General features: G+C 44.2%; 3 protein-coding genes across 3 annotated transcripts in view; all 3 read right to left on the reverse strand.

Annotated features, from left to right (window-relative positions):
• Positions 1–5083, reverse strand: part of LOC148833981 (uncharacterized) — a 66020-nt gene extending 60937 nt beyond the window's left edge. The window contains 11 exon segments of the mRNA XM_088915714.1: positions 60–222; positions 306–558; positions 1089–1246; positions 1858–2129; positions 2267–2426; positions 2532–2784; positions 3106–3266; positions 3911–4188; positions 4386–4488; positions 4587–4726; positions 5064–5083. Of these exon segments, the coding sequence (XP_088771840.1) occupies positions 60–222; positions 306–558; positions 1089–1246; positions 1858–2129; positions 2267–2426; positions 2532–2784; positions 3106–3266; positions 3911–4188; positions 4386–4488; positions 4587–4726; positions 5064–5083 (1961 nt within the window).
• A 180-nt stretch (positions 5084–5263) lies between these two features.
• On the reverse strand, positions 5264–8168 carry LOC148833982 (testisin-like). Its single transcript, XM_088915395.1, has 4 exons — positions 7889–8168; positions 7025–7296; positions 5561–5718; positions 5264–5336 (listed from the first exon to the last, which is right to left on the reverse strand). The coding sequence occupies exons 1-4, from the start codon at positions 8110–8112 to the stop codon at positions 5292–5294; spliced, it is 699 nt and encodes a 232-aa protein (XP_088771521.1). The 5' UTR covers positions 8113–8168; the 3' UTR covers positions 5264–5291.
• LOC148833983 (serine protease 27-like) lies at positions 8161–22438 on the reverse strand (the record flags this gene model as incomplete). The annotated part of the gene is made up of 6 exons (XM_088915715.1): positions 22331–22438; positions 18371–18394; positions 17824–17986; positions 10011–10282; positions 8688–8845; positions 8161–8502 (listed from the first exon to the last, which is right to left on the reverse strand). Coding segments are annotated over exons 1-6 (1014 nt in total), but the record flags the coding sequence as incomplete, so codon positions are not given.
• Between the last annotated feature and the right edge of the window lie 609 nt (positions 22439–23047).

Consider the following 23047-nt stretch of genomic DNA (forward strand, 5'->3'; position numbering starts at 1 on the left):
CCATCAAAAGAGATCAAATCTAAATCAAACCAGGAAAGGAGTCTTGATGATCTAAGTACCTATAGAAACAGCGTGCAGCTGTCAAAACCCACTGCTGGCTGATCAGAGACCCTCCACATGTGTGTTGCCCATTGTAATACAGGCTGGCCTGCCAGGGCCAGGACCCCTCTGGAGCAGAGTCACCTCCCACAATCCTGGGACTGAGGGGAGCCTTTCCACACTCTGGAGGAACAGGACAGACATAAGATCACTGGAGTTGAGTACAAGCAAACTATTCAATTTCTTTAAAGCAAACCGTTACCTACCATTGGGTGCGATTGGAGTGACGTTCACTGGAGCGCAGGTGAAGCTGCTGTCAGGGTCGGTGCCATTGGAAGTGAACGTTACGAAGCCCGGAGTGGCCAACCCAACCTGCTGGGTAATCCAGTCCTGGTACTGGGAGACCTTGAGGTAAACGCCTGGGAGACTGGGCTGATGACAGTCCAGCTCAGCTCTCACAATACCAGCCTGAACCCAAGCAGAGCCCTGCTTGCAGACAAGGGGACCTCCTGAGTCTCTCTGGAGAAATCAAAAGGAATCATTAATGCACAGACCAGCTTCCTGTTTAATTGTTAATTTAATGTGTTATTACAGAGACAGGTAATAGGTAATCAACATGCAACATGTTCAAACTACTGCATGAGCCTGTGACAATAATGAACCTGAAATGAGTGAGATATGGCTGACTGAGACTGATAGTGAGTAATTCTGTATTGTACTTTCAGGCAGAGCAACATAAGGTAACAGTGGTCTCAGAATCTACACTGGAGATCGAATCTACATAAGGAGAAAGAAAGCACTTTAAAAAATGATTAAAAAAAGCACAGGATCAAGTTTAAAAAAGCAATTTGAATGATTTGAAAGCTGAAATAAAAATGATTTTATCTTTAGAAGATTAAGAAGATTTTTATCTCAAGAATTCAATAGCACCCCTCAGGCAGGGGAATGAAAAAGTGCTGCATTAAATAATATCCACACTGAAGAGCCACAAGTGCTCGAAACACTAAAGATAATTCCCAGGGTCTTAATGAAAGCAGGAGTGTGTGTACCTGGCAGGTGTCCTTGCTCCCCTCCTGGACTCCAGCACAGAACATGTTGTCAGTGGTGCTGTTTGGCCCAAAGACCTCTGCGTTCAGACAGTCGCACTGCCTGCTCCCCATGATGGACACCTGGAGCTCCTGTAAGGTCTGAGGATAGGGCAGGGAGCCTGGAAGAGAAGAGACACTGTCGGTCCCAGGACTAGGGGCTGAGGTCCTTCTCTCAGGCCAGCAGAGGATCTTCCAGGCATCTGTGTCACAACCTGCCCAACAGTGTCTTGCCACTGGGAACACTGCTCCCACGGAGGTGATAGTCATGGGGTTCTTGATTCTCTTTCTACATGACAATGATACACTAGGATGCCAGTTTTACTGTCGTAATTCACACGTTTAAGTGTAACCCACCATGATAATCCAGTTCATCATTCAATTATTTTTCTGTTTCTGAGCTCTACTTCAGGTAGGAAACTGTGGAATATGCCCTGTCTTTTTAACTCTTAAGATCTGAAGTCCACAGTGTACACAAGATTGATCCTCTCTCTATGAACTTTTATTGATCAATATCCCGTACTTCAGCAAAACTAGCAAACTGATGTGATCAGCTCCTCAACGCGTCCCACACACTGAAGAATAAGGAACAAAACATCTTCCCTTTCGTTCAGACTCTTCTACCGCCCAGATCCCACACCTCAGCTGTGGCTGATGCCCAAAGTAATTGATACCTCAAGAATGATGCTGTTTCCAGGAAGGGGTTATGTGAACAGCACTGAACTACACTCACCACCCTCATAAATGTTTCCCCAGCCTGCGACCCAGCAGCTGGTGCCATTGAGGAAGGAGCTGCTACTGTCGGCCAGACAGATGGGCTGGATGTAGCTGGTGAAGGAGACAGGGCTGCTCAGCTTCAGCAGGGCGATATCGTTGTTCAAAGTCCAGTAGTCAAAGTGAGGGTGCAGGACGATCTGTCTGACCCTCCTGGACACTTCATGAGGCTTAGAGCCGTATTGTGTCTGCCGGCCCAGATACACTGTCCACTGACTGAGATCACTGGTCCTGTAGAAAGAGATGAGCAGAACTATGTCTAAGATATTGCTTACCCTGCAACAGCAAACATAATGCAGTAAATCTCACTCGTAATGCAGATCTCAACTTAAACCATGAAAATCAGGAAAAAATCTAATTAATCTTACCTGAAGACGCACTGGGCAGCTGTTAAGACCCACTGATGGTTGATCAGGGATCCTCCACACATGTGATAAGAATAATGCAGACTGGCCAGCCAGGGCCAGTACCCCTCTGGGGCAGACACCCCCCCCATGATCCTGGTGCTCCGTGGGGCTTGCCCACACTCTGCAGGACATGGACAGAGAAAGAGATGAGAGAGGACACCCTCAAGTGAACTGAGCAGAAACTAATGTCTCAGTTTCTCAGTGGTTTTATGGAAGTGTCACCTACCGCTCGGTGCTACAGCAGTAACACTAAGAGAGCTACAGTTAAAACTGCTGTCATGGTCTGTGCCGTTGGAGCTGAAGGTCACAAAACCTGGAGTGGCCGACGCAACCTGAGTGTTAATCCAGTCCTTGTACTGGGACACTCTGGTGTACACATCCGGGAGACTGGAACGAGCACAACCCTGCCTAGAGCTCACAACACCAGCCTGAACCCAGGAGGAGTCCTGCTGACAGATCAGGGGTCCTCCTGTGTCTCCCTGGACATAAGAGAGAGATAGACAGACATAGGGGTTAATAAAGACAGTTGACTGGACACTCCAGTACATTAGCACTGCACTGAGAGAGAGGGGTTAATACAGACACAGTGACTGGACACTCCAATACATTAACACTGCACTGAGAGAGAGGGGTTAATACAGACACACTGACTGGACACTACAGTACATTAACACTGCACCGAGAGAGAGGGGGGTTAATACAGGAAAAGGTTAATAGTACACATTAAGTTTTTTTTCTGAAAAAAAGAAAAGACAGAGAAAGTATAAAATTGAAAAGTATTTGTAAAGTGGGGTCTGTACCCAGCAGGTATCCTTGCCCCCATCCAGCTCTCCAGCACAGATCATGTTTTCAGTGATGGTGATGGGGTTATTGGCATCTTCATTAGTCAGACACCCACACTGCCTGTTCCCAATGATGGGCACCTCGACCTCCTGCAGCGTCTGGTTCCCCGACAGAGACACTGAGGGACGAGAGATTGAATCTGTGTTCAATTGATGGCTGAAATCCATTATTGAGATGTTCTATCTAGGTAACCTTTTTGTTCTTAGTTCCTCTCAGAGAACAGCTGCCCAACAAAGATCCAAACATTAATTTTAGGAACTCATTTGGCGGAGTTACTAAAGAGTAACTAAATGATTAAAGCATGTTACTATGGGGCCCAAGTATGCAGTTGGGCCTCTGACCGAAGCAGGCTGAGTATGATTCTCACTCAAGGGTACAACTGCACTGTTTCACTTGGGACCTGAACCCATAGCCCACCAGGTGAGAGCAGATACCTGACCACCAGCCCAGACCTGACAGTTCAGTCCAGCAAATCATGTCTGATCTGCATGAGACAGTCACAGGGAGGACACGCAGACTCCACCCTGAAGGCAACCCAGCCTGGAATCGAACCCAGAGCTGTACTACGCCACTTCAAAATGACATGATGCATAATTGAAAAAAATTAAGAAGTAAAGAAAGTGTGGTGCTCGTGTTGTAGTAATCCACAGAGAAGATGTGTTGTATCTATAGAAAACACAGCAAATGGCCCACATTGCTTTTAAAAACTAAGGCTCTTCTGCCTTAGCAAAGGGATGCAGTACGTATAAGAAATGAGCTCACCGCCATCAGCTGTGTATCCCCAGCCTGCGACCCAGCAGCTGGTCCCAGTGTGAAAGGAGCTGCTGCTGTCGGCCAGACAGATGGGCTGGATGTGGCTGGTGAAGGACACAGGGCTGACCAGCCTCACCAGGGTGATGTCATTGTTAACTGCATAATAGTAGTAATTAAATCCAGGGTGCACAATGATACTTTGGACCCTCCTTGATACTTTGTAGGGGTTAGGGCCCACTTGTTGCTGACTGCCCAGATATACCTTCCAGTAACTGAGATCTGAGTACCTGCAGAAAGACAGAGGTCATTGCTAAAATTGTGCATAACGTCAACTGTGCTCATCTAGCATCTTTCTCGTCAAATACTGTTCTGGGCAACACTGATCCAGAATGACTAGCCTGTCCCACAGGAAACTAACCAGTAATTGTAGATACAGCTTGCAGCAGTCAGGACCCACTGGTGGTTGATCAGAGATCCTCCACACCTGTGTTGCCCATAGTAATGTAGGCTGACCTGCCAGGGCCAGTACCCCTCTGGGGCAGAGTCACCCCCCACAATCCTGGTACTGAGCGGTGCCTTTCCACACTCTGGGGAAACACAAGAGACAGATGGGAAGAATTGTCTGATGTGCGTCTGAATTTTAGCAAGTATCTGCAATTTACTGATGATTTCAGCTGTAACCTACCACTGTGAGCTATTGGAGTCGCGTTGAATGGAGAGCAGGTGAAGTTGCTGTCCGGGTCCGGGCCAGTGGGAGTGAAGGTCACAAAACCTGGAGCTGCTGACCCAACCTGCTCATTAATCCATTCCTGGTACTGGGACACCCTGGTGTACACCCCTGGGAGACTGGGCTGGGCACAACCCTCTCCGAAACTTACAATACCAGCCTGAACCCAGGCAGAGCCCTGCTTACACACCAGGGGTCCCCCTGTATCGCCCTGGAGACAGAAAGATGGGTTAAAAAGATGCTGCCTGTATTTAAATGACTGGCAGCACTTTTCAAACTGGGCCGACTCACATATAACAGGAAATAATGGGAGAATGGTAAGTGTGTCATAAAAACACAGGAACAGGTACAGTACACTATGTAGCTTTCTTCAGGTGTTTATTTTCTTTACTTTTCAGTGTGGAAAGAACCTTTACCTGTTCCTTTGGAGCCTACGTGTGCTGGCACGGCTCCATAATCAAGCAGATACAGTACGGCTGTATAGTGTCACGGGTGTCGGAAGGGATGAACTGTGGAATGGCAGGAGAGCGGAGAAAGACCCTATGCGTAGTGCTGGGACGGGAGGTTAGCCCGGGCTCAGCAGTGCAAGAGTTCAGGAAATGTCGTATAGAAACCAATGCCCTCAGGTCGCGGATGGAGCAGCGACCTGGTGCTAGGCGGGTCTCAGGACATCTTAACGTCAATGCTGAGCGAAGGGGAATGAGTGACCTGGAAATATATAACCCCAGAGTGAGAGACACCGGAAGGACAGAGCAAAGCACAGGAAACTAGGGACAGGACAGAGTGGGAGCACCCTCTGGCTGCAGAGGGCGTGACTTATAGTAGATTTATAGAGGATATATAGTAAAGGTTTCTTGATATTTTGATAGTCCAGCAGAGTGAGGGACACAGAACAGAAGCAGAAAAACAAAAAGATGATGGGGTGGCTGTACCTGGCAGAAGCCTTTGCCCCCTTCCAGCACTCCAGTACAGATCATGTTGGCTGTGATGCCGCCTGAGCCAAAGGCCACGTTGTTCAGACACCCACACTGCCTGTTCCCCATGATGGGCACCTGCACCTCCTGTAGGATCTGGTTCCCTGACAGAGACACTGACAGACAAGGAAGATTGTCATTACCCTGTCCTTGGCTGAAAACCACTCTTTGTAAACCTGAAGAAGCAATCACTCTTCTTGCATGTTTGAGTTCTTTGCTAAAGTTTTTCCCAAAACAGACCCTGGTTCTGCTCTGTCTGAGGAGCTGTCAGGTGAGCAACGATGTTCCTTAGCCATCTTCACCTGTGGCAACACCACAGGTCCCAGGTGTTTCTCATGAGCTTTATTCCCTAGCCTTTGTTGGTGCTTCTTTCATTGAGGAGAAGAATTCAAGGAGACTGTCACATTTGGGGTAAAACTTCACCTGACATCATAATATCTCAGATGAGCTCTTACTACTGGTTTGTATGAACACGTGTTTTACCTATTGCTGGTGATCAAGTTAGTTCTGATTGACATCAGCAGTTAATCCATTTAATTGTCTCTCACACATTCACAATCGCATTTCTCCATTTGTTGGACTAGAAAATCTAGTTCCAACCCTCAGAGAAGTGGCAACAACACACAAATATCAACTACACCAACGGTGTCTTCCCATAGCTGATTTCCAGCAAGCTTCAAACTCTGGTCTATGATCGAACACAAGGGGCTGTAGAGCACAATAAAACACTTTGCAACCTCATGAGCCAGATAAATAGAACTGGTCTTGCACTTTTCAGGATAGGGGCAGTTTGGTTAGAAACACTTGTTTTTCAAAAATGTTGAAGGTTTCAATACTCTGTTTGTTTATGGAGACACCTTCACTCTTGCATGTGCATGTCTGTACCTGTATGTTAATTCTGCTGTTTCACTACAGGCCAGCTGGTTGTTCCTGGGCCAGTTTGAGGACTGTGATAAAAGCCACTTCACCCCCGATTGTCATTTAAATCTAGAGCCTGAGAGTATGAGTTACAAGGAACAGACAGGAGCATCCTTTCATTAGCATGTGCCATGCCAGATGTGTGGTTCTTAGTAGGATACACAATACAGAGCAGGAATAGATCATCCTAAAGTTGCAAACATTGTGTAACATAGCTGGAAAAGAACTGATCGTACTGAGTTATAAACACACCTTGCAAGATGTTCTTTAATAAACCTGCTGGGAAGTGGTGATTTTAAAATACTGCACACAGGAAAACTGCACAAATTAGCTGATTACTGGAAACTCAGTGCCTATACTTAATATTGTAAAGCAATAACCTTAAACATCTTGCACTATACAGTATACAGTAGCTTTCCTATTATTATACTTTAGTTTCTCTGTTGATGTGAGAGATTTCACCTTCCAGTGTTTTTTACAGGAAAGGGTGATGTGTCAACTTACCATCCTCAGCTGTGTCTCCCCAGCCAGTTACCCAGCAGCGGGTGCCATCGAGGAAGGAGCTGTTGTTGTCGGCCAGACAGATGGGCTGGATGTAGTTGGTGAAGCTGACAGGATTGTCCAACCTTATCAGAGCGATGTCATTATTTTTTATTCTAGAGTCGTAGTTTGGGTACCACACGATCTGCTGAATCGTCCTGGACACTTCATTGAGGTTTGAGCCCACCTGTGTCTGCCTGCCCAGATACACTGTCCATGGGACACTATAAGTAGTGCTGGAAAGAAAGAGAAAGATCACTTAGCTCTTTACACTGCCTAAGTGTCTAAAACCTTAAATATTACACCGTCCGTTCTCATCAGACTTAATCTCAATGCCGTTATGCTCATGAGTGTCAATCAGAATAGAGTAATCAGTTTCTCTCTCAATCCTTCAGTTCAATACCTCTTTTTACTTCTTTTCTAAACATTCCGTCAATCAAGCTCCAAGCTCAATCAAGGTTGTACTGACATCATCACACATAGACAAGAGCACTGTGGTCATTCTCCCCTCAGTTCCGTTGGTAAACTATAGAAAAATTCCTTCTGAATCTGTAAAACCATTGCGCAACACCTCTGCCACAATAAGCACCGCAGATTCTTGTTGGAGTTTATTTAAACACCTTGTTGCTTACAGCAGTCCACACAAATTAATTTTGTTTTCAAACTCTGCCATTTGCAAGGGGTAACATTTATTTCTGACTCCAAGCTCACAGGCCACAGAAGGACAAGAAGGTTGGAAAGAGTTGGAAAGGGGTCAAAATCATCAGTACTACCAAAATGTAAAGCCCTGGCTCAGCACTCATAACCAGTGTTCCTGTTTCTCCTTACCCTGAAAAGCACTCTGCCGCCGTCAGCACCCACTGCTGGTTGATCAGGGATCCTCCACACCTGTGACGCCCATAGTAATGTAGGCTGACCTGCCAGGGCCAGTACCCCTCTGGGGCAGAGTCACCCCCAACAATCCTGGTACTCAGGGGTGCTCTCCCACACTCTGGAGGAGACGGTGGAAAAGATTCAGATGGTTCTGGGGTAGTAATAGGGAGAGCAGTCATAACGGGTCCTGTAGCAGTAGTAGAGGGAGTGGTTGTAAGTGGTGCTGTCGTAGTAGAGGGAGCAGTGGTCACAGGTGCTGTTGTAGCAGTTGAGGGAGCAGTGGTCACAGGTGCTGTTGTAGTAGTTGAGGGAGCAGTGGTCACCTGGACCCTGACAGCATTAGAGGAACCACAAGTAAAGCTGCTGTCAGTGTCTGTGCCACTGGAGGTAAAGGTCACAAAGCCTGTGGCTCCCGACCCCACTTGTCCGTTAATCCAGTCCTGGTACTGGGACACTCTGGTGTACACCCCTGGGAGATTGGGCCGGGCACAGCCATTTCCAAAACTCACAATACCAGCCTGAACCCAGGCAGAGCCCTGCTTGCAGACAACAGGACCTCCTGAGTCCCCCTGGAGACAGAGAGAGATCACTGTGAGAATAGGAACAGACCGACTAACTGTAGATCATCGTCTACTTACACAGCCTGACTAAAAAACAGAAACACTGACCCAACAAGATCGTAAAAGCGCAGGGCAGCTCGGGAATGCACTGGAGCAAGAAAAAAGGCACACAGGGAAAAGGCTTTTCCAGCTACCTGGCAGGAGTCCTTGCCCCCCTGCAGCACTCCAGCACAGATCATGTTGGCTGTGATGCTGTTCGCTCCAAAGACCACATCGCTCAGACACCCACACTGCCTGTTCCCAATGATGGGCAGCTGGACCTCCTGCAGGGTCTGGTTCCCTGACAGAGACACTGGGAGACAAGACAGTTTGTTAATACCTAATTCACATGCCCATACTTTGGCACACACATGTCAGAGTGGGAAAAGGAGCAGGATCTGCTGAAACCTTGATTTCAAACCTAGCAGTGCCCTCTCGCTATCCATTGACCAATACAGTATCCATGTTTATACTTACCAGTGTCATATCACTGCTCTATCACCACCACAGTATCATCATTCTGACCTACCAGTGTCCCATCACTGCTCTATCACCACAACAGCATTATCATTCTGACCTACCAGTGTCCCATCACTGCTCTATCACCACCACAGCATTATCATTCTGAACCACCAGTGTCCTATCACCGCCCTGTCACTTGCGAAGTATCCTTGTTCTAATCGGTGCACTTCCACAGACAGCAAAATAGGGATTAATGAATATTAACTGCTACCCGATGCCCTGACTAACATGGAGATACACAAATGCTTGCCTCTGGAATGGGTGCGTATTTGACCATCTGCCCCTTTTCTTCAAACTTCAAACAGCTGAGTGGGCACAGACTGGAGTAACAATGCAGCTCTAACACTGACAAAGCATGGTGTGTTCATGGGAAAAAAGTGACAGGGAAACACTGGACTGGAGGTTGAAGATGTCCAGGTCAGGTCAGATCCTTCTCTCCTTTTGGGGGGCTAGTGATAGACCAGCCCTGGAAACTCAGGGGACCCACATATCTGCTGCTACATCTTTACTTCATTGAATCCTTAATTGAACTATCAATTTAATCCATGAGAACCCTTGCCAGCTTTTCTGCTATCTAAAACCTGTCGATCACAAGTTACTTTTGAGATGCAACAGTAACCGTGTTTTTGCTAACTGAAAACAGTTGAAGAGTCCTAACTGATTGCAGTATTACGGTAGGTCAAAGAGGTTGAGGTTGAGGGTTCTATTACTTCAATGAGGTTCAGCTGAGTGCTCGGCTGGAATTAAAACCAGCAGATGTGGTGATCTCAAGGAATAGGGCTGGGATCACCTGGATTAGCACATCAGTACGTTCTCAATTTAACCTTTTGTAGATTATATAATAGATCAACACTGATCCTTCAAAACACATGTGGATTGAGCCACTTATAGAGCACCAGCTCTTTGTACCATAACATGCCATAGACTGGTCCACTTCACCAAAGGGATACACTCACCCCCCTCAGATGTGTAGCCCCAGCCAGTGACCCAGCAGCTGGTCCCAGTGTAGAAGGAGCTGCTGCTGTCGGCCAGACAGATGGGCTGGATGTAGTTGTTGAAGGAGACAGAACTGCTCAGCCTCAGCAGGGTGATGTCGTTGTTTTGGGTGATGGAGTCATAGCCTGGATGCACGAAGATCTGTTGGACCGACCTGGACACTTCGTTGGGGTTGGAGCCCACCTGTGTCAGACGGCCCAGGTACACTGTCCACTGACTCGCTATCAGGTAGCTGGGAGAGCAATGGAGGAGGAAGGGAAGAAGTTGACAATGCGCTGGATCACATTACCAATGCACTGAAGCTTTAGCCTGGCTGCCTCGCAGGGCTTGGGCTCTAGGCACAATCCCTGAGGTGTTATCTGAGTGGAGTTTCTATGTTCTCCCTGTGATTGTGTGATTTTCCTCTGATAGTTCAAGTTTAAATTCAAGCTTATTTGTCAATCCAGCCATATATAAGTATAATACAGAGGAGCGAGATATCGTTCTCCAGGTCTACGGTGCGAATACAGACAAGACACTGACAAGACAATGCTATAGACAATGTAGACACAGACATTTCTGGCAGGGTACAGGGTACATACAGTGCAAAGTGAATAGTGCAAATTGTGAAAAGAATACATCAGACAGTATGCCTGATATTAGGCAAAAAAGAACTAAGTTTCCACATTTGGAGTAGGTGCAGTAGGTACCAGGGTGTTGAGGAGCCTGACAGGCTGTGGAAAAAAGCTGTTACGGAGTCTGGTGGAGCTGGCCCGTGTACTGCGATACCTTTTACCAGATGGTAGGAGGGCAAAGAGGATGCAGGAGGGGTGGGAGGGATCGTTCACAATACTGGAGGCTTTGTGTGTACAGCGTTTGTGATATATGTCCTGAACGTTGTTAGAAATTGTTAGAAATTAAACAGTTAAAAATGAGATGGATGGATGGAAGTTTGTCATGTTTTAATTTTAGTTCAGTTTTTATTTCTTTGTCATTAATGAAAATCTTGAGTACTGTTTTGTGTCTTAGGTTTTCAGTAAACAGTCTCTATTGCTACAGTGAATAATTTAAAAATCCTTCAGTGTACAGATGCAGCCACTCAGAATGCACATACTGTAATTTCTTAGAAATGCCTGTAACGCAGGGTGGTATGTTATTTGATTCACTGACTAAAGACAGGGGGCACTTGTGGTGCATTAGATGTTAGTGAAACAGTTGCTTCTGTTTCTGTTTCCTTACTGTTCATCATCTTTAAATCCACTTAACATGGGATATTAACATGGAAAGTTGTAACTAAAGGGAAAATGATTGATAGATGACAATAAAAATAAAAGAAGCATAACATCTCTGAACGTCATAAGCTTGTAGCTAAAAATAAAAAAAAAGTTTTTCCAACTTCAATATAAAGATTTTCTGCATCAAAGTCCATCTTTAACTTGGTCTCTTACTGTGGTTATATACTTAAAAAGAAGGTTTTGAATATAGATTTAGAATAGTTTTGACAAGCTCATCGTAAATATATTAAGTTTATATACTTTATAAAAAAGCTATAACCTTTTTTCTATGAATACTTGTCATTATTGTAAAAAAAGCTGTAGCACTTTTAAAAAAACACTTAATAGGGAATATTAATATGGAATCATGTAACTAAAGAAATTTTGGTAGCTGAAAATAAAAATAGTTTCTGAACGTCATTAAGAATATTAATTTCTGGATCTAAATGTAACATATTTCCATAGCTGGTAGTAGTTTCTTCGTAAACATCTCCATTCTTTTCTTTGACTTGTTCTCTTGAGGTTATTTGGGATTATTCTGGAAACATTTTGATATCTGTTTTAACTATATTACTGAGTGATGCTTTGGTACAGTAGAGTAAGTGTATGCCTATTACCAAGAATGTCCAGGGTTCGATTCCTGGTCAGGACACAAATTTTATTCTTAACAAATGAAGACCCTTTTTTTAAAAAATAAAATAGTAAATAATATGTACATTATATTGACATTTTTATTATTTTTATATATAACATCTTGTTAGAAGTAATATTAATAAATTAATAACATGAATAAACATGAATGAGTCAGCGAAGGTGAATACTGTCCATGGTGGGAGTAAAAACCTGTTCTACCTGTTCTACAGCTGTAAAACGAAATTGTATATAAATTATAATCTAGAATGACAAAGTGGTATTAAAAAAAGTCTGGAACCAAAGTATAATATATCTGAATATTATTTACAATATTAATTTTTCCAGAATAAATACTCATTTCAAACTGCTTGTATTTTATTCAGGGCGATTTGTCATTGTTGTTTTCACAAAACAACTATTTCTGAGACACAGTGTTTCAGATGTCAATAACTTTGCGAGCACAGTGCATATGGTGTTCATAGTGCCATCAAACCACAGGCATTTTGAAGATTGTGATTTGAGGAGATTGTCACAGTATTTATTTAAACAACATTTAGTACCTGGTTGCATGTTTAGAAACCTTAGTTTCTTTGTTTATGCACGGCCTTGACTAAAGAGGATCCATGGTGTAAACGAGTTCATAATGTGAAAATTACTATTCAGATCTATTGAGGCGAAGCGCCATATGAAGAAGAATAGCACAACCTCAGAATCCTTGAGTGAGTAATGGTTTCAACCGCTCTTTAACTTGTGAAACTTTCTGTACTGTATGTTTCGTTTTTACTCAGATAAAAACATATGTAACTCTTTTGACAGGAGCTCTTTTTAAATAAAAGCCCTTCTATAAAAAGAAGGTTTTGAGTCTAGGAAAGAGCTCAGGTAAACCTGATTCCCTGATTTCCTCAGGTAAAAAGAGACTAAAGAAACCCGCCTTTCTGCCTTGCAACATTTCTCAAACTGCTCCGAAGCCAAACGCAGAGTAAAAGCCCCTAACCTGAATGATCATGATGGACAAACCATCAATTGTCCCTACACAGCACCTGTAATACAAAGGAAAAACTAAAGCAAGCCCAAGTGCATGCACACACCGAGGAAAGAAATACTGGCTCCACAAAATGGATCAAAGATCCCAGGCCAGCCCTCAAATACGCTCCATCCCCACTATATTTACGACAAGGTAAAAGTGAGGAGCAACATGAAAGCAGGATATGACTAACATGCAGACACAAACTGAATAACAATACAAAGTGTTTTTGCAAGAATAGCAACTACAAACGTTTAAAAAAAGTGCTTCCAAGATAAAGATCACAGTTATACACTTCTTCATCCTAGCGTTAATCCTGCATCGGCAGGGTCCGCTTGTCGGCACGCCCCGTCTCCATTTGGCGCGGTCATAAGTTTCTTCCGGGGTGACGTTCACTTTCCGCATCTCTTCAGTGATCCGATCCATCCGAGCCATAGACCCTGCAGGCTCAGGCGGATCGCTGTCCGTGCCACCGTGTGCTCGCCACTTCTCATCACATGTCCATACCATCGCAGTCTTCCTTCTGGCATCTTCTCCGTTATTGGTGCCACTCCCATGCGTCGACGGACATCGTCATTGCGGACGTGGTCAGATCTTGTTAGGCCGAGACACCACCGGATCATCCTCATTTCCATGACACGGAGGGCCTGCTCCTGCCTGGAAGTTGCTGGCCAGCATTCCGATCCATACAGGGCGACAGGGCGGACAACGGTCCTGTAAACTTTGGCCTCGAGTCAGATTGGCATCCGGCGATCTCAGAGAACGCCGGCGACCTGGCGCCACTTCATCCACGCCGCGTTCACTCGGGCCCTGGCGTCTGGGAGGGTGTTGCCATCGCTGCTGCTGATGGAGCCGAGGTATTTAAACTGCGTCACTTTCTTGAGATCTTCACCGCTGATGCTGATAGTTCCATCCGTTTGAGGGCCGCGCTCCACATACTTGATCTTCTTGGTGTTCAACCGCATTCCATGCTCGTCCAGTCGGATCTTCCATTTCTGCATTTGGTGTTATTATATTATAACTTACACTCTGTGGGCACTGCACTGTGAGGGATGCTGCCCACTAACCCCATTTCCCGAAAACGTCCCAGGGCCAATTTCATGTTGCTGGATACAATTTTATCTTGCCTTGTGAAACCAAAAATCCAGAATTTTGTCAACATCTACTTAAGGTAGGCTGAGTAATTACACCATGTTAAATAGCGCCGTATAATCAGAAAAAAACGTGATCTCGGCAGGCATTAAATACAGTAGGGTTAATAACTTCTTTTCTAAAAGATCTCAGATTTGTTTTAAAATTTGCATCTGTTGTAACTGTTACTGTGAACAAAATTGCAATTCTCTCACAATAAATTAATATGCACAGTAGATTCACATTTCTGATAATTGTACATACAGTATCGCAGTATGTCAAATATTAATATTAATAATAATGTAATAACACGAATAAACCACCAGACCAACAATCTCCAGGGTGCTCGTAAAGAGCAAGGGAATTCAAAGATGCCTTAAACGGAAATCGCAATTGAGGTTTGTTATGCGTATACAGCATTAAGAAAACAAAGTCGCACTTGTAGTGCATAGCACCAATTTCAGTTTTATTTTTCTGATGCAGCACTAGAGGGCATGTTGCATTCTGGCACATAATATCCCTGCAGCAGGGGGAAGGGAAACTGTTGTGGGCTTTTATTTTCACTCTCTGTCTTCAACACACATTCCCAAAAGTCACTGATGCATCCTTAGCCTAGGAACTCCAATTCCCATGAACCCCACAGGAATACTTAGTGGCAGCGTCTACATTTCCTGGTTACTAAGTTATTCCTGGTTTTAATCTGGTCTTTTAAATACAAACATTTTAAGCAAGTAATATCTTTGTTAAGTAATATAATTGTTATCTTATAATTTAAAATGAGAATTACATTATGAAATGAAAAAAAGAAGAAAGAGAACACAACGTTTCGGCCGTGGAGCCTTCCCCGTGGAGCCACACACCTGAAGAAGGCTCCACGGCCGAAACGTTGTGTTCTCTTTCTTCTTTTTTTCAGCATGGAATAAACCTATTACTTGTTCATTTGCAGCCTACACATGCTGACGCAGCTACCCACCTGAACTACTATATTGACATTTTTATTAATTGTATATATCACAGAATGTTAAATACGTATTTTACATTCACAATCTCTTAAGCCCATATCAGTGCTGGGGACGTATCTGATTTTAAATTGAGAGAGAAGAATTAGGTTTTAGGTTTCCTAAAACTGGTTTATTGTCTAACATTGCGATTGTTATACATGTGTGATGTGGCTGTTGGGGCTATTCACAGGTTCAGTTTTGGCATTTTCACATTGAAAGAAATAAGCATGTGCTGTGTTAATGTCAGTAGTTTTACAATGAATCAAATATGCATTTTTATTTATCTGTGGAATAGTTTGTCTTACATATTGTTAAGTCACACTGTTAGACTAGATACTGCAATGAGGAAGAAAAATCACACACAGGACTTTTTTCTTTTTTTTAAGTTGTTAAACCACTTTCTCACAACTTGTAGTGGGGGTGTAAATGTAACAGTGTGCGATGTCGTTTAAAACCATCAGCCACGTAAATCAAATACAAAGACTATGATTCACAACATGTCACACACACACGCGAATCCCATGAGGTCGGATTCACAGGTACACTGAAATAGTAGAGCACACGGCAATGAACAGCAGTGTGATCGTATACTGTATAAATATACTGTATATACAGTATGATACCATGGTGGTTTTAAAGCCACTACAGTACAGTATGTGTGAAAAATCCAAATTTAAAGTAAAATTGGTTTCTGATTACTTGTGTATGTCAGAAAACATATAGATTATGTTATTGAGGATGTAGACCTCAAAGAAGCACATTGCGTTTACAACAAGCTACAATAATAAATATCCAACTAATCAATTTTGTTTTTGTAACATAGCCCTTCTTTTTTAAATTTAATTTAATATTCAAGATACTCCCAAGATATACCATCAAACTGCTATACCACCAGTGGGGAGAAAAAAGCTTCTCAGTGACAATTCAACTAACCCGACTTTTACCTCTGTCTTCCAGCATGTAGATACAGGAGCAAGCCAGACCCTCACTGTCTAAGTGAAAGTAAAACAGAAATGTTTTGTCTCTTGACAAATGGCGAGCTGGGGTGTTTTGTAAACTGGGAGCTACTATTAACAACACGGCCAGAGCAGTATTTCTTCAGAAAAGCACGAATGTTACGGTGATCACACTTAACACGAGCATCTAAACCTCTCTACTAGACAACGTCCTGGTTCTTCCACTCTATACTTTTATTGCAGCTGACTAAACTCTGCATGGGTAAAAAAGAACAATACTTGCAGGTCCCATTCTCTGTCCTTTACCATATACAGTATAAGCACATCAGGGCAGACAGACCAGATGAAGCAGATTCCTGCGGGACAGGATCTGCAGGTGCTGTAGGAAGACAGACTGTGAAGGTGTTGGTTACAGCTCCCTGTGAGGTACACTCGCCAGCAGCACAGCCATTTCCTCCAGGAGCCTTTGCACCAGAGTCAGGGGGAGATGGGATCTGAAACGTACATTCTGGAGGGCTCCCATAAGGGCATAAAGATCCCGCCGAACACACGGAGAACGAATCAAAGACTATGATTCACAACATGTCACACACATGTGAATCCCATGAAGTTGGATTCACAGGTACATTGAAATAGTAGAGCACACGGCAATGAACAATGTGTGATCGTATACTGTATAAATATACTGTATATACAGTATGATACCATGGTGGTTTTAAAGCCACTACAGTACAGTATGTGTGAAATATTTTTTCATAATCAAAATTTAAAGTAAAATTGTTTTCTGATTACTTGTGGATGAAATTTGCATTCAGACAACATATAGATTATGTTACTGAGGATGTAGACCTTAAAGAAGCACATCGCGTTTACAACAAGCTACAATAATAAATATCCAACTGATTAGTTTTGTTTTTGTAAAATAGCCCTTCTTTTTTAATTTAATATTCAAGATACTGTGATATACAGCACTGTATAAAATTAATAAAAGTCTAAACAGTATACAACCTAAATTCTATCATTGGAAAAAGTCCCAAGGGCTTCAGCATTGACTGAGATGTGAAACCTGGCTTTTTCTGACAACCAGGCTTTTTCAGATGACAGCATTGCTCCCACATGCCACGATAAACATTCACTGTGCCACCTGGTGGTTTTATACAGTATTGCAGTCTGACAATAGATTATTTTTAAAAAGCACAGTGCGTGTGGTACTGTATGTACACCTCAATCTACTGCATTATTCACCATGCATTCTGAATGGTTGGATCTGTACTGCCTTAATTTGAAACAAGGTAAGATGCAAAGTAATCACATTGAAATGTGTCTTAATAATATTTAGTCTATATGTAGCATTTTTACATTTTTATAAATACTTTGTACCACAGACCTGATATAATAATATCAAGGTCCAGAAATAGTTGGTTCAAATTTTGGTGATGAAAAAACCCATCACCTCATGAGGGACTAAAGCTTTCATCCTGATTTCTGGGTAAAAAAATCAGTGAATCTGCAAGATGAAGATTACACAGTTCCAGAAACATCAACACTACATGAATTAACTGCTTAGTTTTTATTTTCTCTCAGGGCAATACCAGCTTTAAAATATGTATTTCCTGCTCTGCCAGTCTGAGCACTCTCGCTAAAATCACAGGCACTTTCTCTTAATTACAACCTTTAATGTGTCACTGTCACTCCCAAATGCAGTTTCAGGGCCTTCACCCGAAAGTCATTCCACTGCCTGTGGAGATACTGCTGAGTGAAAGGTCCTGCCTTACCTCCTGAAGCAGTGAGCAGCCGTCAGCACCCACTGGGTGTTGATCAGAGTCCCCCCACATGTGTGGGCCCCATTCCGGTGCAGGCTGGCTTGCCAGGGCCAGTACCCTGACAGGGCCGACTCACCCCCAACGATCCTGGAACTGAGGGGCGCCCGCCCACAGGCTGAGGGTGGCAAAGAGAAAGAGATCCCATTACTAAAGGGGTTTCTTTGATCTACTGCCAAAGCTGACCAGTCCATTCACTGATTGCATGATATTTAATTAAAGTCCCTGTTTGTGGCATTTGCTCAGTTATCCGTAAATCCTCTTGTACTGTTCTGTTATTATTCTGTTATATCCATGCTATGTCTCCTGTCCTGTTGTGTGTGTTTATTACCGAGGGATTCTCTGTGATCTCCTCTCTCTCACTGTGTCTCCTATCCTGTCATGTGTGTTTATTACTAAAGGGTTCTCTGTTGTCTCCTTTATCTTTTTGCCTACATTTGGAGTGATTTTAAAATATGATTGTCATTTTTCAAAAAAATGTTAAGAGTAAAACTCATCTTACCATAAGATGTTTGAGCCTGTGACTCTGAAAAGAAAAAAGCAGAAAAACATTAAGACCCAAATTAATTACAAGTAGAGGCAAAAATAGAAAATGACAAGAGGAACTGGAGTGTTCTGAGCTGCTTATAGATTCACAAACACACAAGGAACCCACAATCATCTGATCATCACTGCAGTTGGGCCTGGGTATCCTCAACTGGTTGCACAACAGCGCCTCTCCATGGCAGGCCACAACGTGTCTGAGAGCCACAACATGACTCCCTTGATGACATCACCCACACTGGAACAAGCTCCGCCTTGGCATTATACAGATCACTCTTCTTCCACTAAATGCTGCGATACCACTTATAAAAAAGCACAACAGAAATCCTCTTCCTATTTCTGTTTTCCTATTCCTAATCCTACTGTATTCCTTCTATAATTCCATCCAAAAGCTTTTCTACTTTCTATTGTCTTTACTTACTGTCTCACTTGCTGGTTTGGTAACATCAGTGCCATTGATTGTAATAGTTTGGGAAAATTAGTCAAAATTTGTAGCAAATGAATTGGGGCCAATCAGATTGTCTCAAATATCCTCTACAAACAAAAGGAAGCAAAGAAAGCAAAGTGTACTATGGATTGTATTTCTCACCCCCTGCACTGCGAGTTCACACTTCTGTCTGGGAGACGCCTCTGCGCCCCCATGCATGATCCTAACAGAAACAGGAAATCTTTCATCCCCACTGCAGTATCTCCTTCACACAATGTGCTGTAACCATCCTCTCCCTTATCTTGCTGTAACACTGTTGCACTGACTTCTTGGTTGGTACATTTCGCCTGTCATTGTGTTGTTATGTTAGGAGTGTGCTGTACAACAAAGTCCCCCAAATGGGACAATAATGCTTGTCACCAGCTTTAGGTTTTTGGGAATTCACATCTCTAAAGATCTAACCTGGACTGTGAACACTGACTCTATCATGAAGAAGGCTCAGCAGCGCCTCTATTTCTTGAGGTGCCTCAAGCGATGGGGGATGCCAGTACATGTGTTGGTGAACTTCTACTGCTGCAACATCGGGAGTGTCCTCACCAACGGGATCACTGTGTGGTATGGCAATACCTCTTCGCGAGAAAGAAAGGCACTGCAGAGAATGTTCAATATGGCCCAGAAGATCATCGGCTGCGGTCTCACCGAGATTAAACAGCTCTATGAGGACCGCTGCCATGGTAGAATTCTGGCCATCACAGAGGACAGTCACCACCCCGGGCATGAGCTCTTCACCCCACTGCCTTCAGGCAAGAGATATAAGAGCATACGGACACTGACCACCAGATTCTTCAATAGCTTCTATCCACAAGCAGTGAGATTGGCGAACACATTTAGCCACGCCCCCGGACCACACCTACACAATCACCATCTACCTCTTTATGATTTTTTATCTATTGCACATCTCCAGTCATTGTTTACACGTCTGTATTGTTTACATTCAAACTGTCTACATGTTTACTTGCACATTGTCTACTGTTTGTATATTGTCTTGATGCACTGTTTGCACTTTGTTTTGTTTTTTACACTTGTTTTTACAATCGAGAGACTTTCTGTAAGTAAGAATTCCATTGTACCAGTACCGGTTACATATGGCAATAAAGTTCAAGTTCAAGTTATGTTAGGAGTGTGCTGTACAACAAAGTCCCCCAAATGGGACAATAATGCTTGAATTGAAGTGAATTAAAAGTGACCCTTTGCAGCTTGCGCCACTAGGAATGATGGATAATATCATGAATAGAAACGAATGGGTCTGTGCAGGACATTGCCAAGATATACCACCAAACTTCTATACCACCAGTGGGGAGAAAAAAGCTTCTCAGTGACAATTTAACTAACCCGACTTTTACCTCTGTCTTCCAGCATGTAGATACAGGAGCAAGCCAGATCCTCACTGTGCAAGTGAAAGTAAAACAGAAATGTTTTGTCTCTTGACAAATGGCGAGCTCGGGTGTTTTGTAAACTGGGAGCTACTATTAACAACACGGCCAGGGCAGTATTTCTTCAGAAAAGCACGAATGTTACGGTGATCACACTTAACAAGAGCATCTAAACCTCTCTACTAGACAACGTCCTGGTTCTTCCACTCTATACTTTTATTGCAGCTGACTAAACTCTGCATGGGTAAAAAAGAACAATACTTGCAGGTCCCATTCTCTGTCCTTTACCATATACAGTATAAGCACATCAGGGCAGACAGACCAGATGAAGCAGATTCCTGCGGGACAGGATCTGCAGGTGCTGTAGGAAGACAGACTGTGAAGGTGTTGGTTACAGCTCCCTGTGAGATACACTCGCCAGCAGCACAGCCATTTCCTCCAGGAGCCTTTGCACCAGAGTCAGGGGGAGATGGGATCTGAAACGTACATTCTGGAGGGCTCCCATAGGGGCATAAAGATCCCGCTGAACACACGGAGAACGAATCAAAGGTCGCAAATCTGAAAAGCTGCAATAAAAGGCGCAGTTGAGAGTCAAACAGCAGCCACAGGCACAGCTTCTCTGTGAGATTTAGGGAGACATTTCCACAGACACGGGGCTGCACTGCAAAGGATTCCATCCTCCACTGAGCAAAGCCTTGTACACTTAGAGGATCGGGTGACCCCGTGGTCTGTGAAAGAGTATATCCTGCATCAGACAAGACCTTCATCTTCCCTTACAAGAGGGAGAAAAAATCTCAAAGTCAATGTTGAAACACAGGTCACCGATGTGGCACAGCATAGGCAGGCATTACAAGCTGAGTTCTGAACATACTGATGCTCGCTTAATCCTTTAAGCATGTCCTGATAAAGACTGAGAGAACAACTGCGATGGACTGTGCACTACCCAGTACCCAGCAGAGAGTGTATCCCCACCTCTCTGCTTGCCAGGAAAGGCTCCAGCTCCCTGCTGCCGATCCTGTACTAGAGGAAGCAGATAGATAATGGATGGCTGGAATTCCAGACAATGCAGCAGAGGAAGAGAATGAAGGTTGGGTTTTGCCTGGGCTGGAAACTAGACCTCCAAGAGACCCACTAATGAGGCTGAGCTCAACCTGTGCCCGGAAGCAGACCGGTCTGGAAGTGGTATTCAGGCCATGGCAGGAACGCGTGTCCAGAGAAAGAAGACAGGGAAAAGGGATGAGAAACAGGTCCTAGAGAAGGAAAAACAGGGCTGGGGGGGCTGTGAGAGGAGCCGAAGAGACCCTGGCAAGGTCAGGAGCACCTTGCTGACCGAGAGGACAAGCTGGACGATCCCAGTGCCCAGACTGAGGGATCAATTGCAACAGAGTGCGGACTCTCAGTCTGAGTGGCAGAGCCGCTGGTACTTCTTCTGCTGGTACCATGCAGGCAGGTGCTCAGTGTGCCGTGAAATATTCAAGAAGGAAATTCAAAGATGGGAAAACCTGTCTGACATGCCTGATTGGGAACCGGCAGGTTTAGCACAAAACACCGAACAGAATGCAAGCAAGAAACCAGACCAGGAGTTGCGCACTTGGGTCCTCGTTGTTTTTTTTTCACAACGCTTTGCATCACGTTCAAGCCAAGTTCAGGGAGTTGATTAAGGCCCAACGCAGTGTACGGGACTGGAGCCATTGCCGGTACATTAGTTGTCCATTTCGCTCCCCGTCCTACCCGAATATCTTCTTAGATTGGAAAAAAGTCAGTACGTCGTGTTTGTCAGCTGGAAGATCGAGACGTCATGGCGAGCTCTGTTGCCTGTGCTTGTCTCTGTATGGATGGAGAATTGCCTGAACAAATGGATTTTTGGAATCAATATATATTTTTTTTGCGACCCACTTCCTTTTTCCCCACAGCGAGTAAGCCCACAGCCTGACGACAGACGTGCAGACGGTCACACAAAGTCGGTGAGCCAGGCGCGCCGGCGGACGAAAGCTAAGATTCACGCAGACAAACGTGTTAAGGCCCAAAGATTACATACCCTGCCACCGAGACACCTTACCTGTCAGCAACAGCAGCAAAGCCAGGAGTGGCAGTGCTCTGCCATGCAGAGCCATGGTTCACAGTGTGACTTTCCTGAACTGTCACTCTGTATATCAACCGTCTGCTTTCTCTTTCTCCCTCTCTCTCTCTGCCCATGAGCAACTCAGCACAATACCTGACCGTCACACACCTGCTCTACCCTCCCTTTCCCTGCTGCTCTCTCTTTCTCTCTCACTGCTCATTTGTATGCAGGCTCAAAGCACATTACTAGTGCACTATCAACCAGTGCATCTAAAAGAGAATTCCTCAGAAATAAACACACAACAGAACAGGAGACACAATGAGAGAGAGGATATCACAGAGAATCTCTCAGTAATAAACACACACAACAGGACAGGTGACAAAGTGAAAGAGAGGAGATCACAGAGAATCTCTCAGTAATAAACACACACAACAGTCCAGGAGACACAGTGAGAGAGAGGAGATCACAGAGAATCTCTCAGTAATAAACACACACAACAGTCCAGGAGACACAGTGAGAGAAAGGAGATCACAGAGAATCCCTCAGTAATAAACACACACAACAGGACAGGAAACACAGTGAGAGAGAGGAGATAACAGAGAATCCCTCAGTAATAAACGCACAATAGGACAGGAGACACAGTGAGAGAGAGGAGATCACAGAGAATCCCTCAGTAACAAACACACAACAGGACAGGAGACACAGTGAGAGAGA

Source organism: Atractosteus spatula, chromosome 5 (assembly GCF_055471065.1).
Source record: "Atractosteus spatula isolate fAtrSpa1 chromosome 5, fAtrSpa1.hap1, whole genome shotgun sequence".
NCBI lineage: Eukaryota > Metazoa > Chordata > Actinopteri > Semionotiformes > Lepisosteidae > Atractosteus > Atractosteus spatula.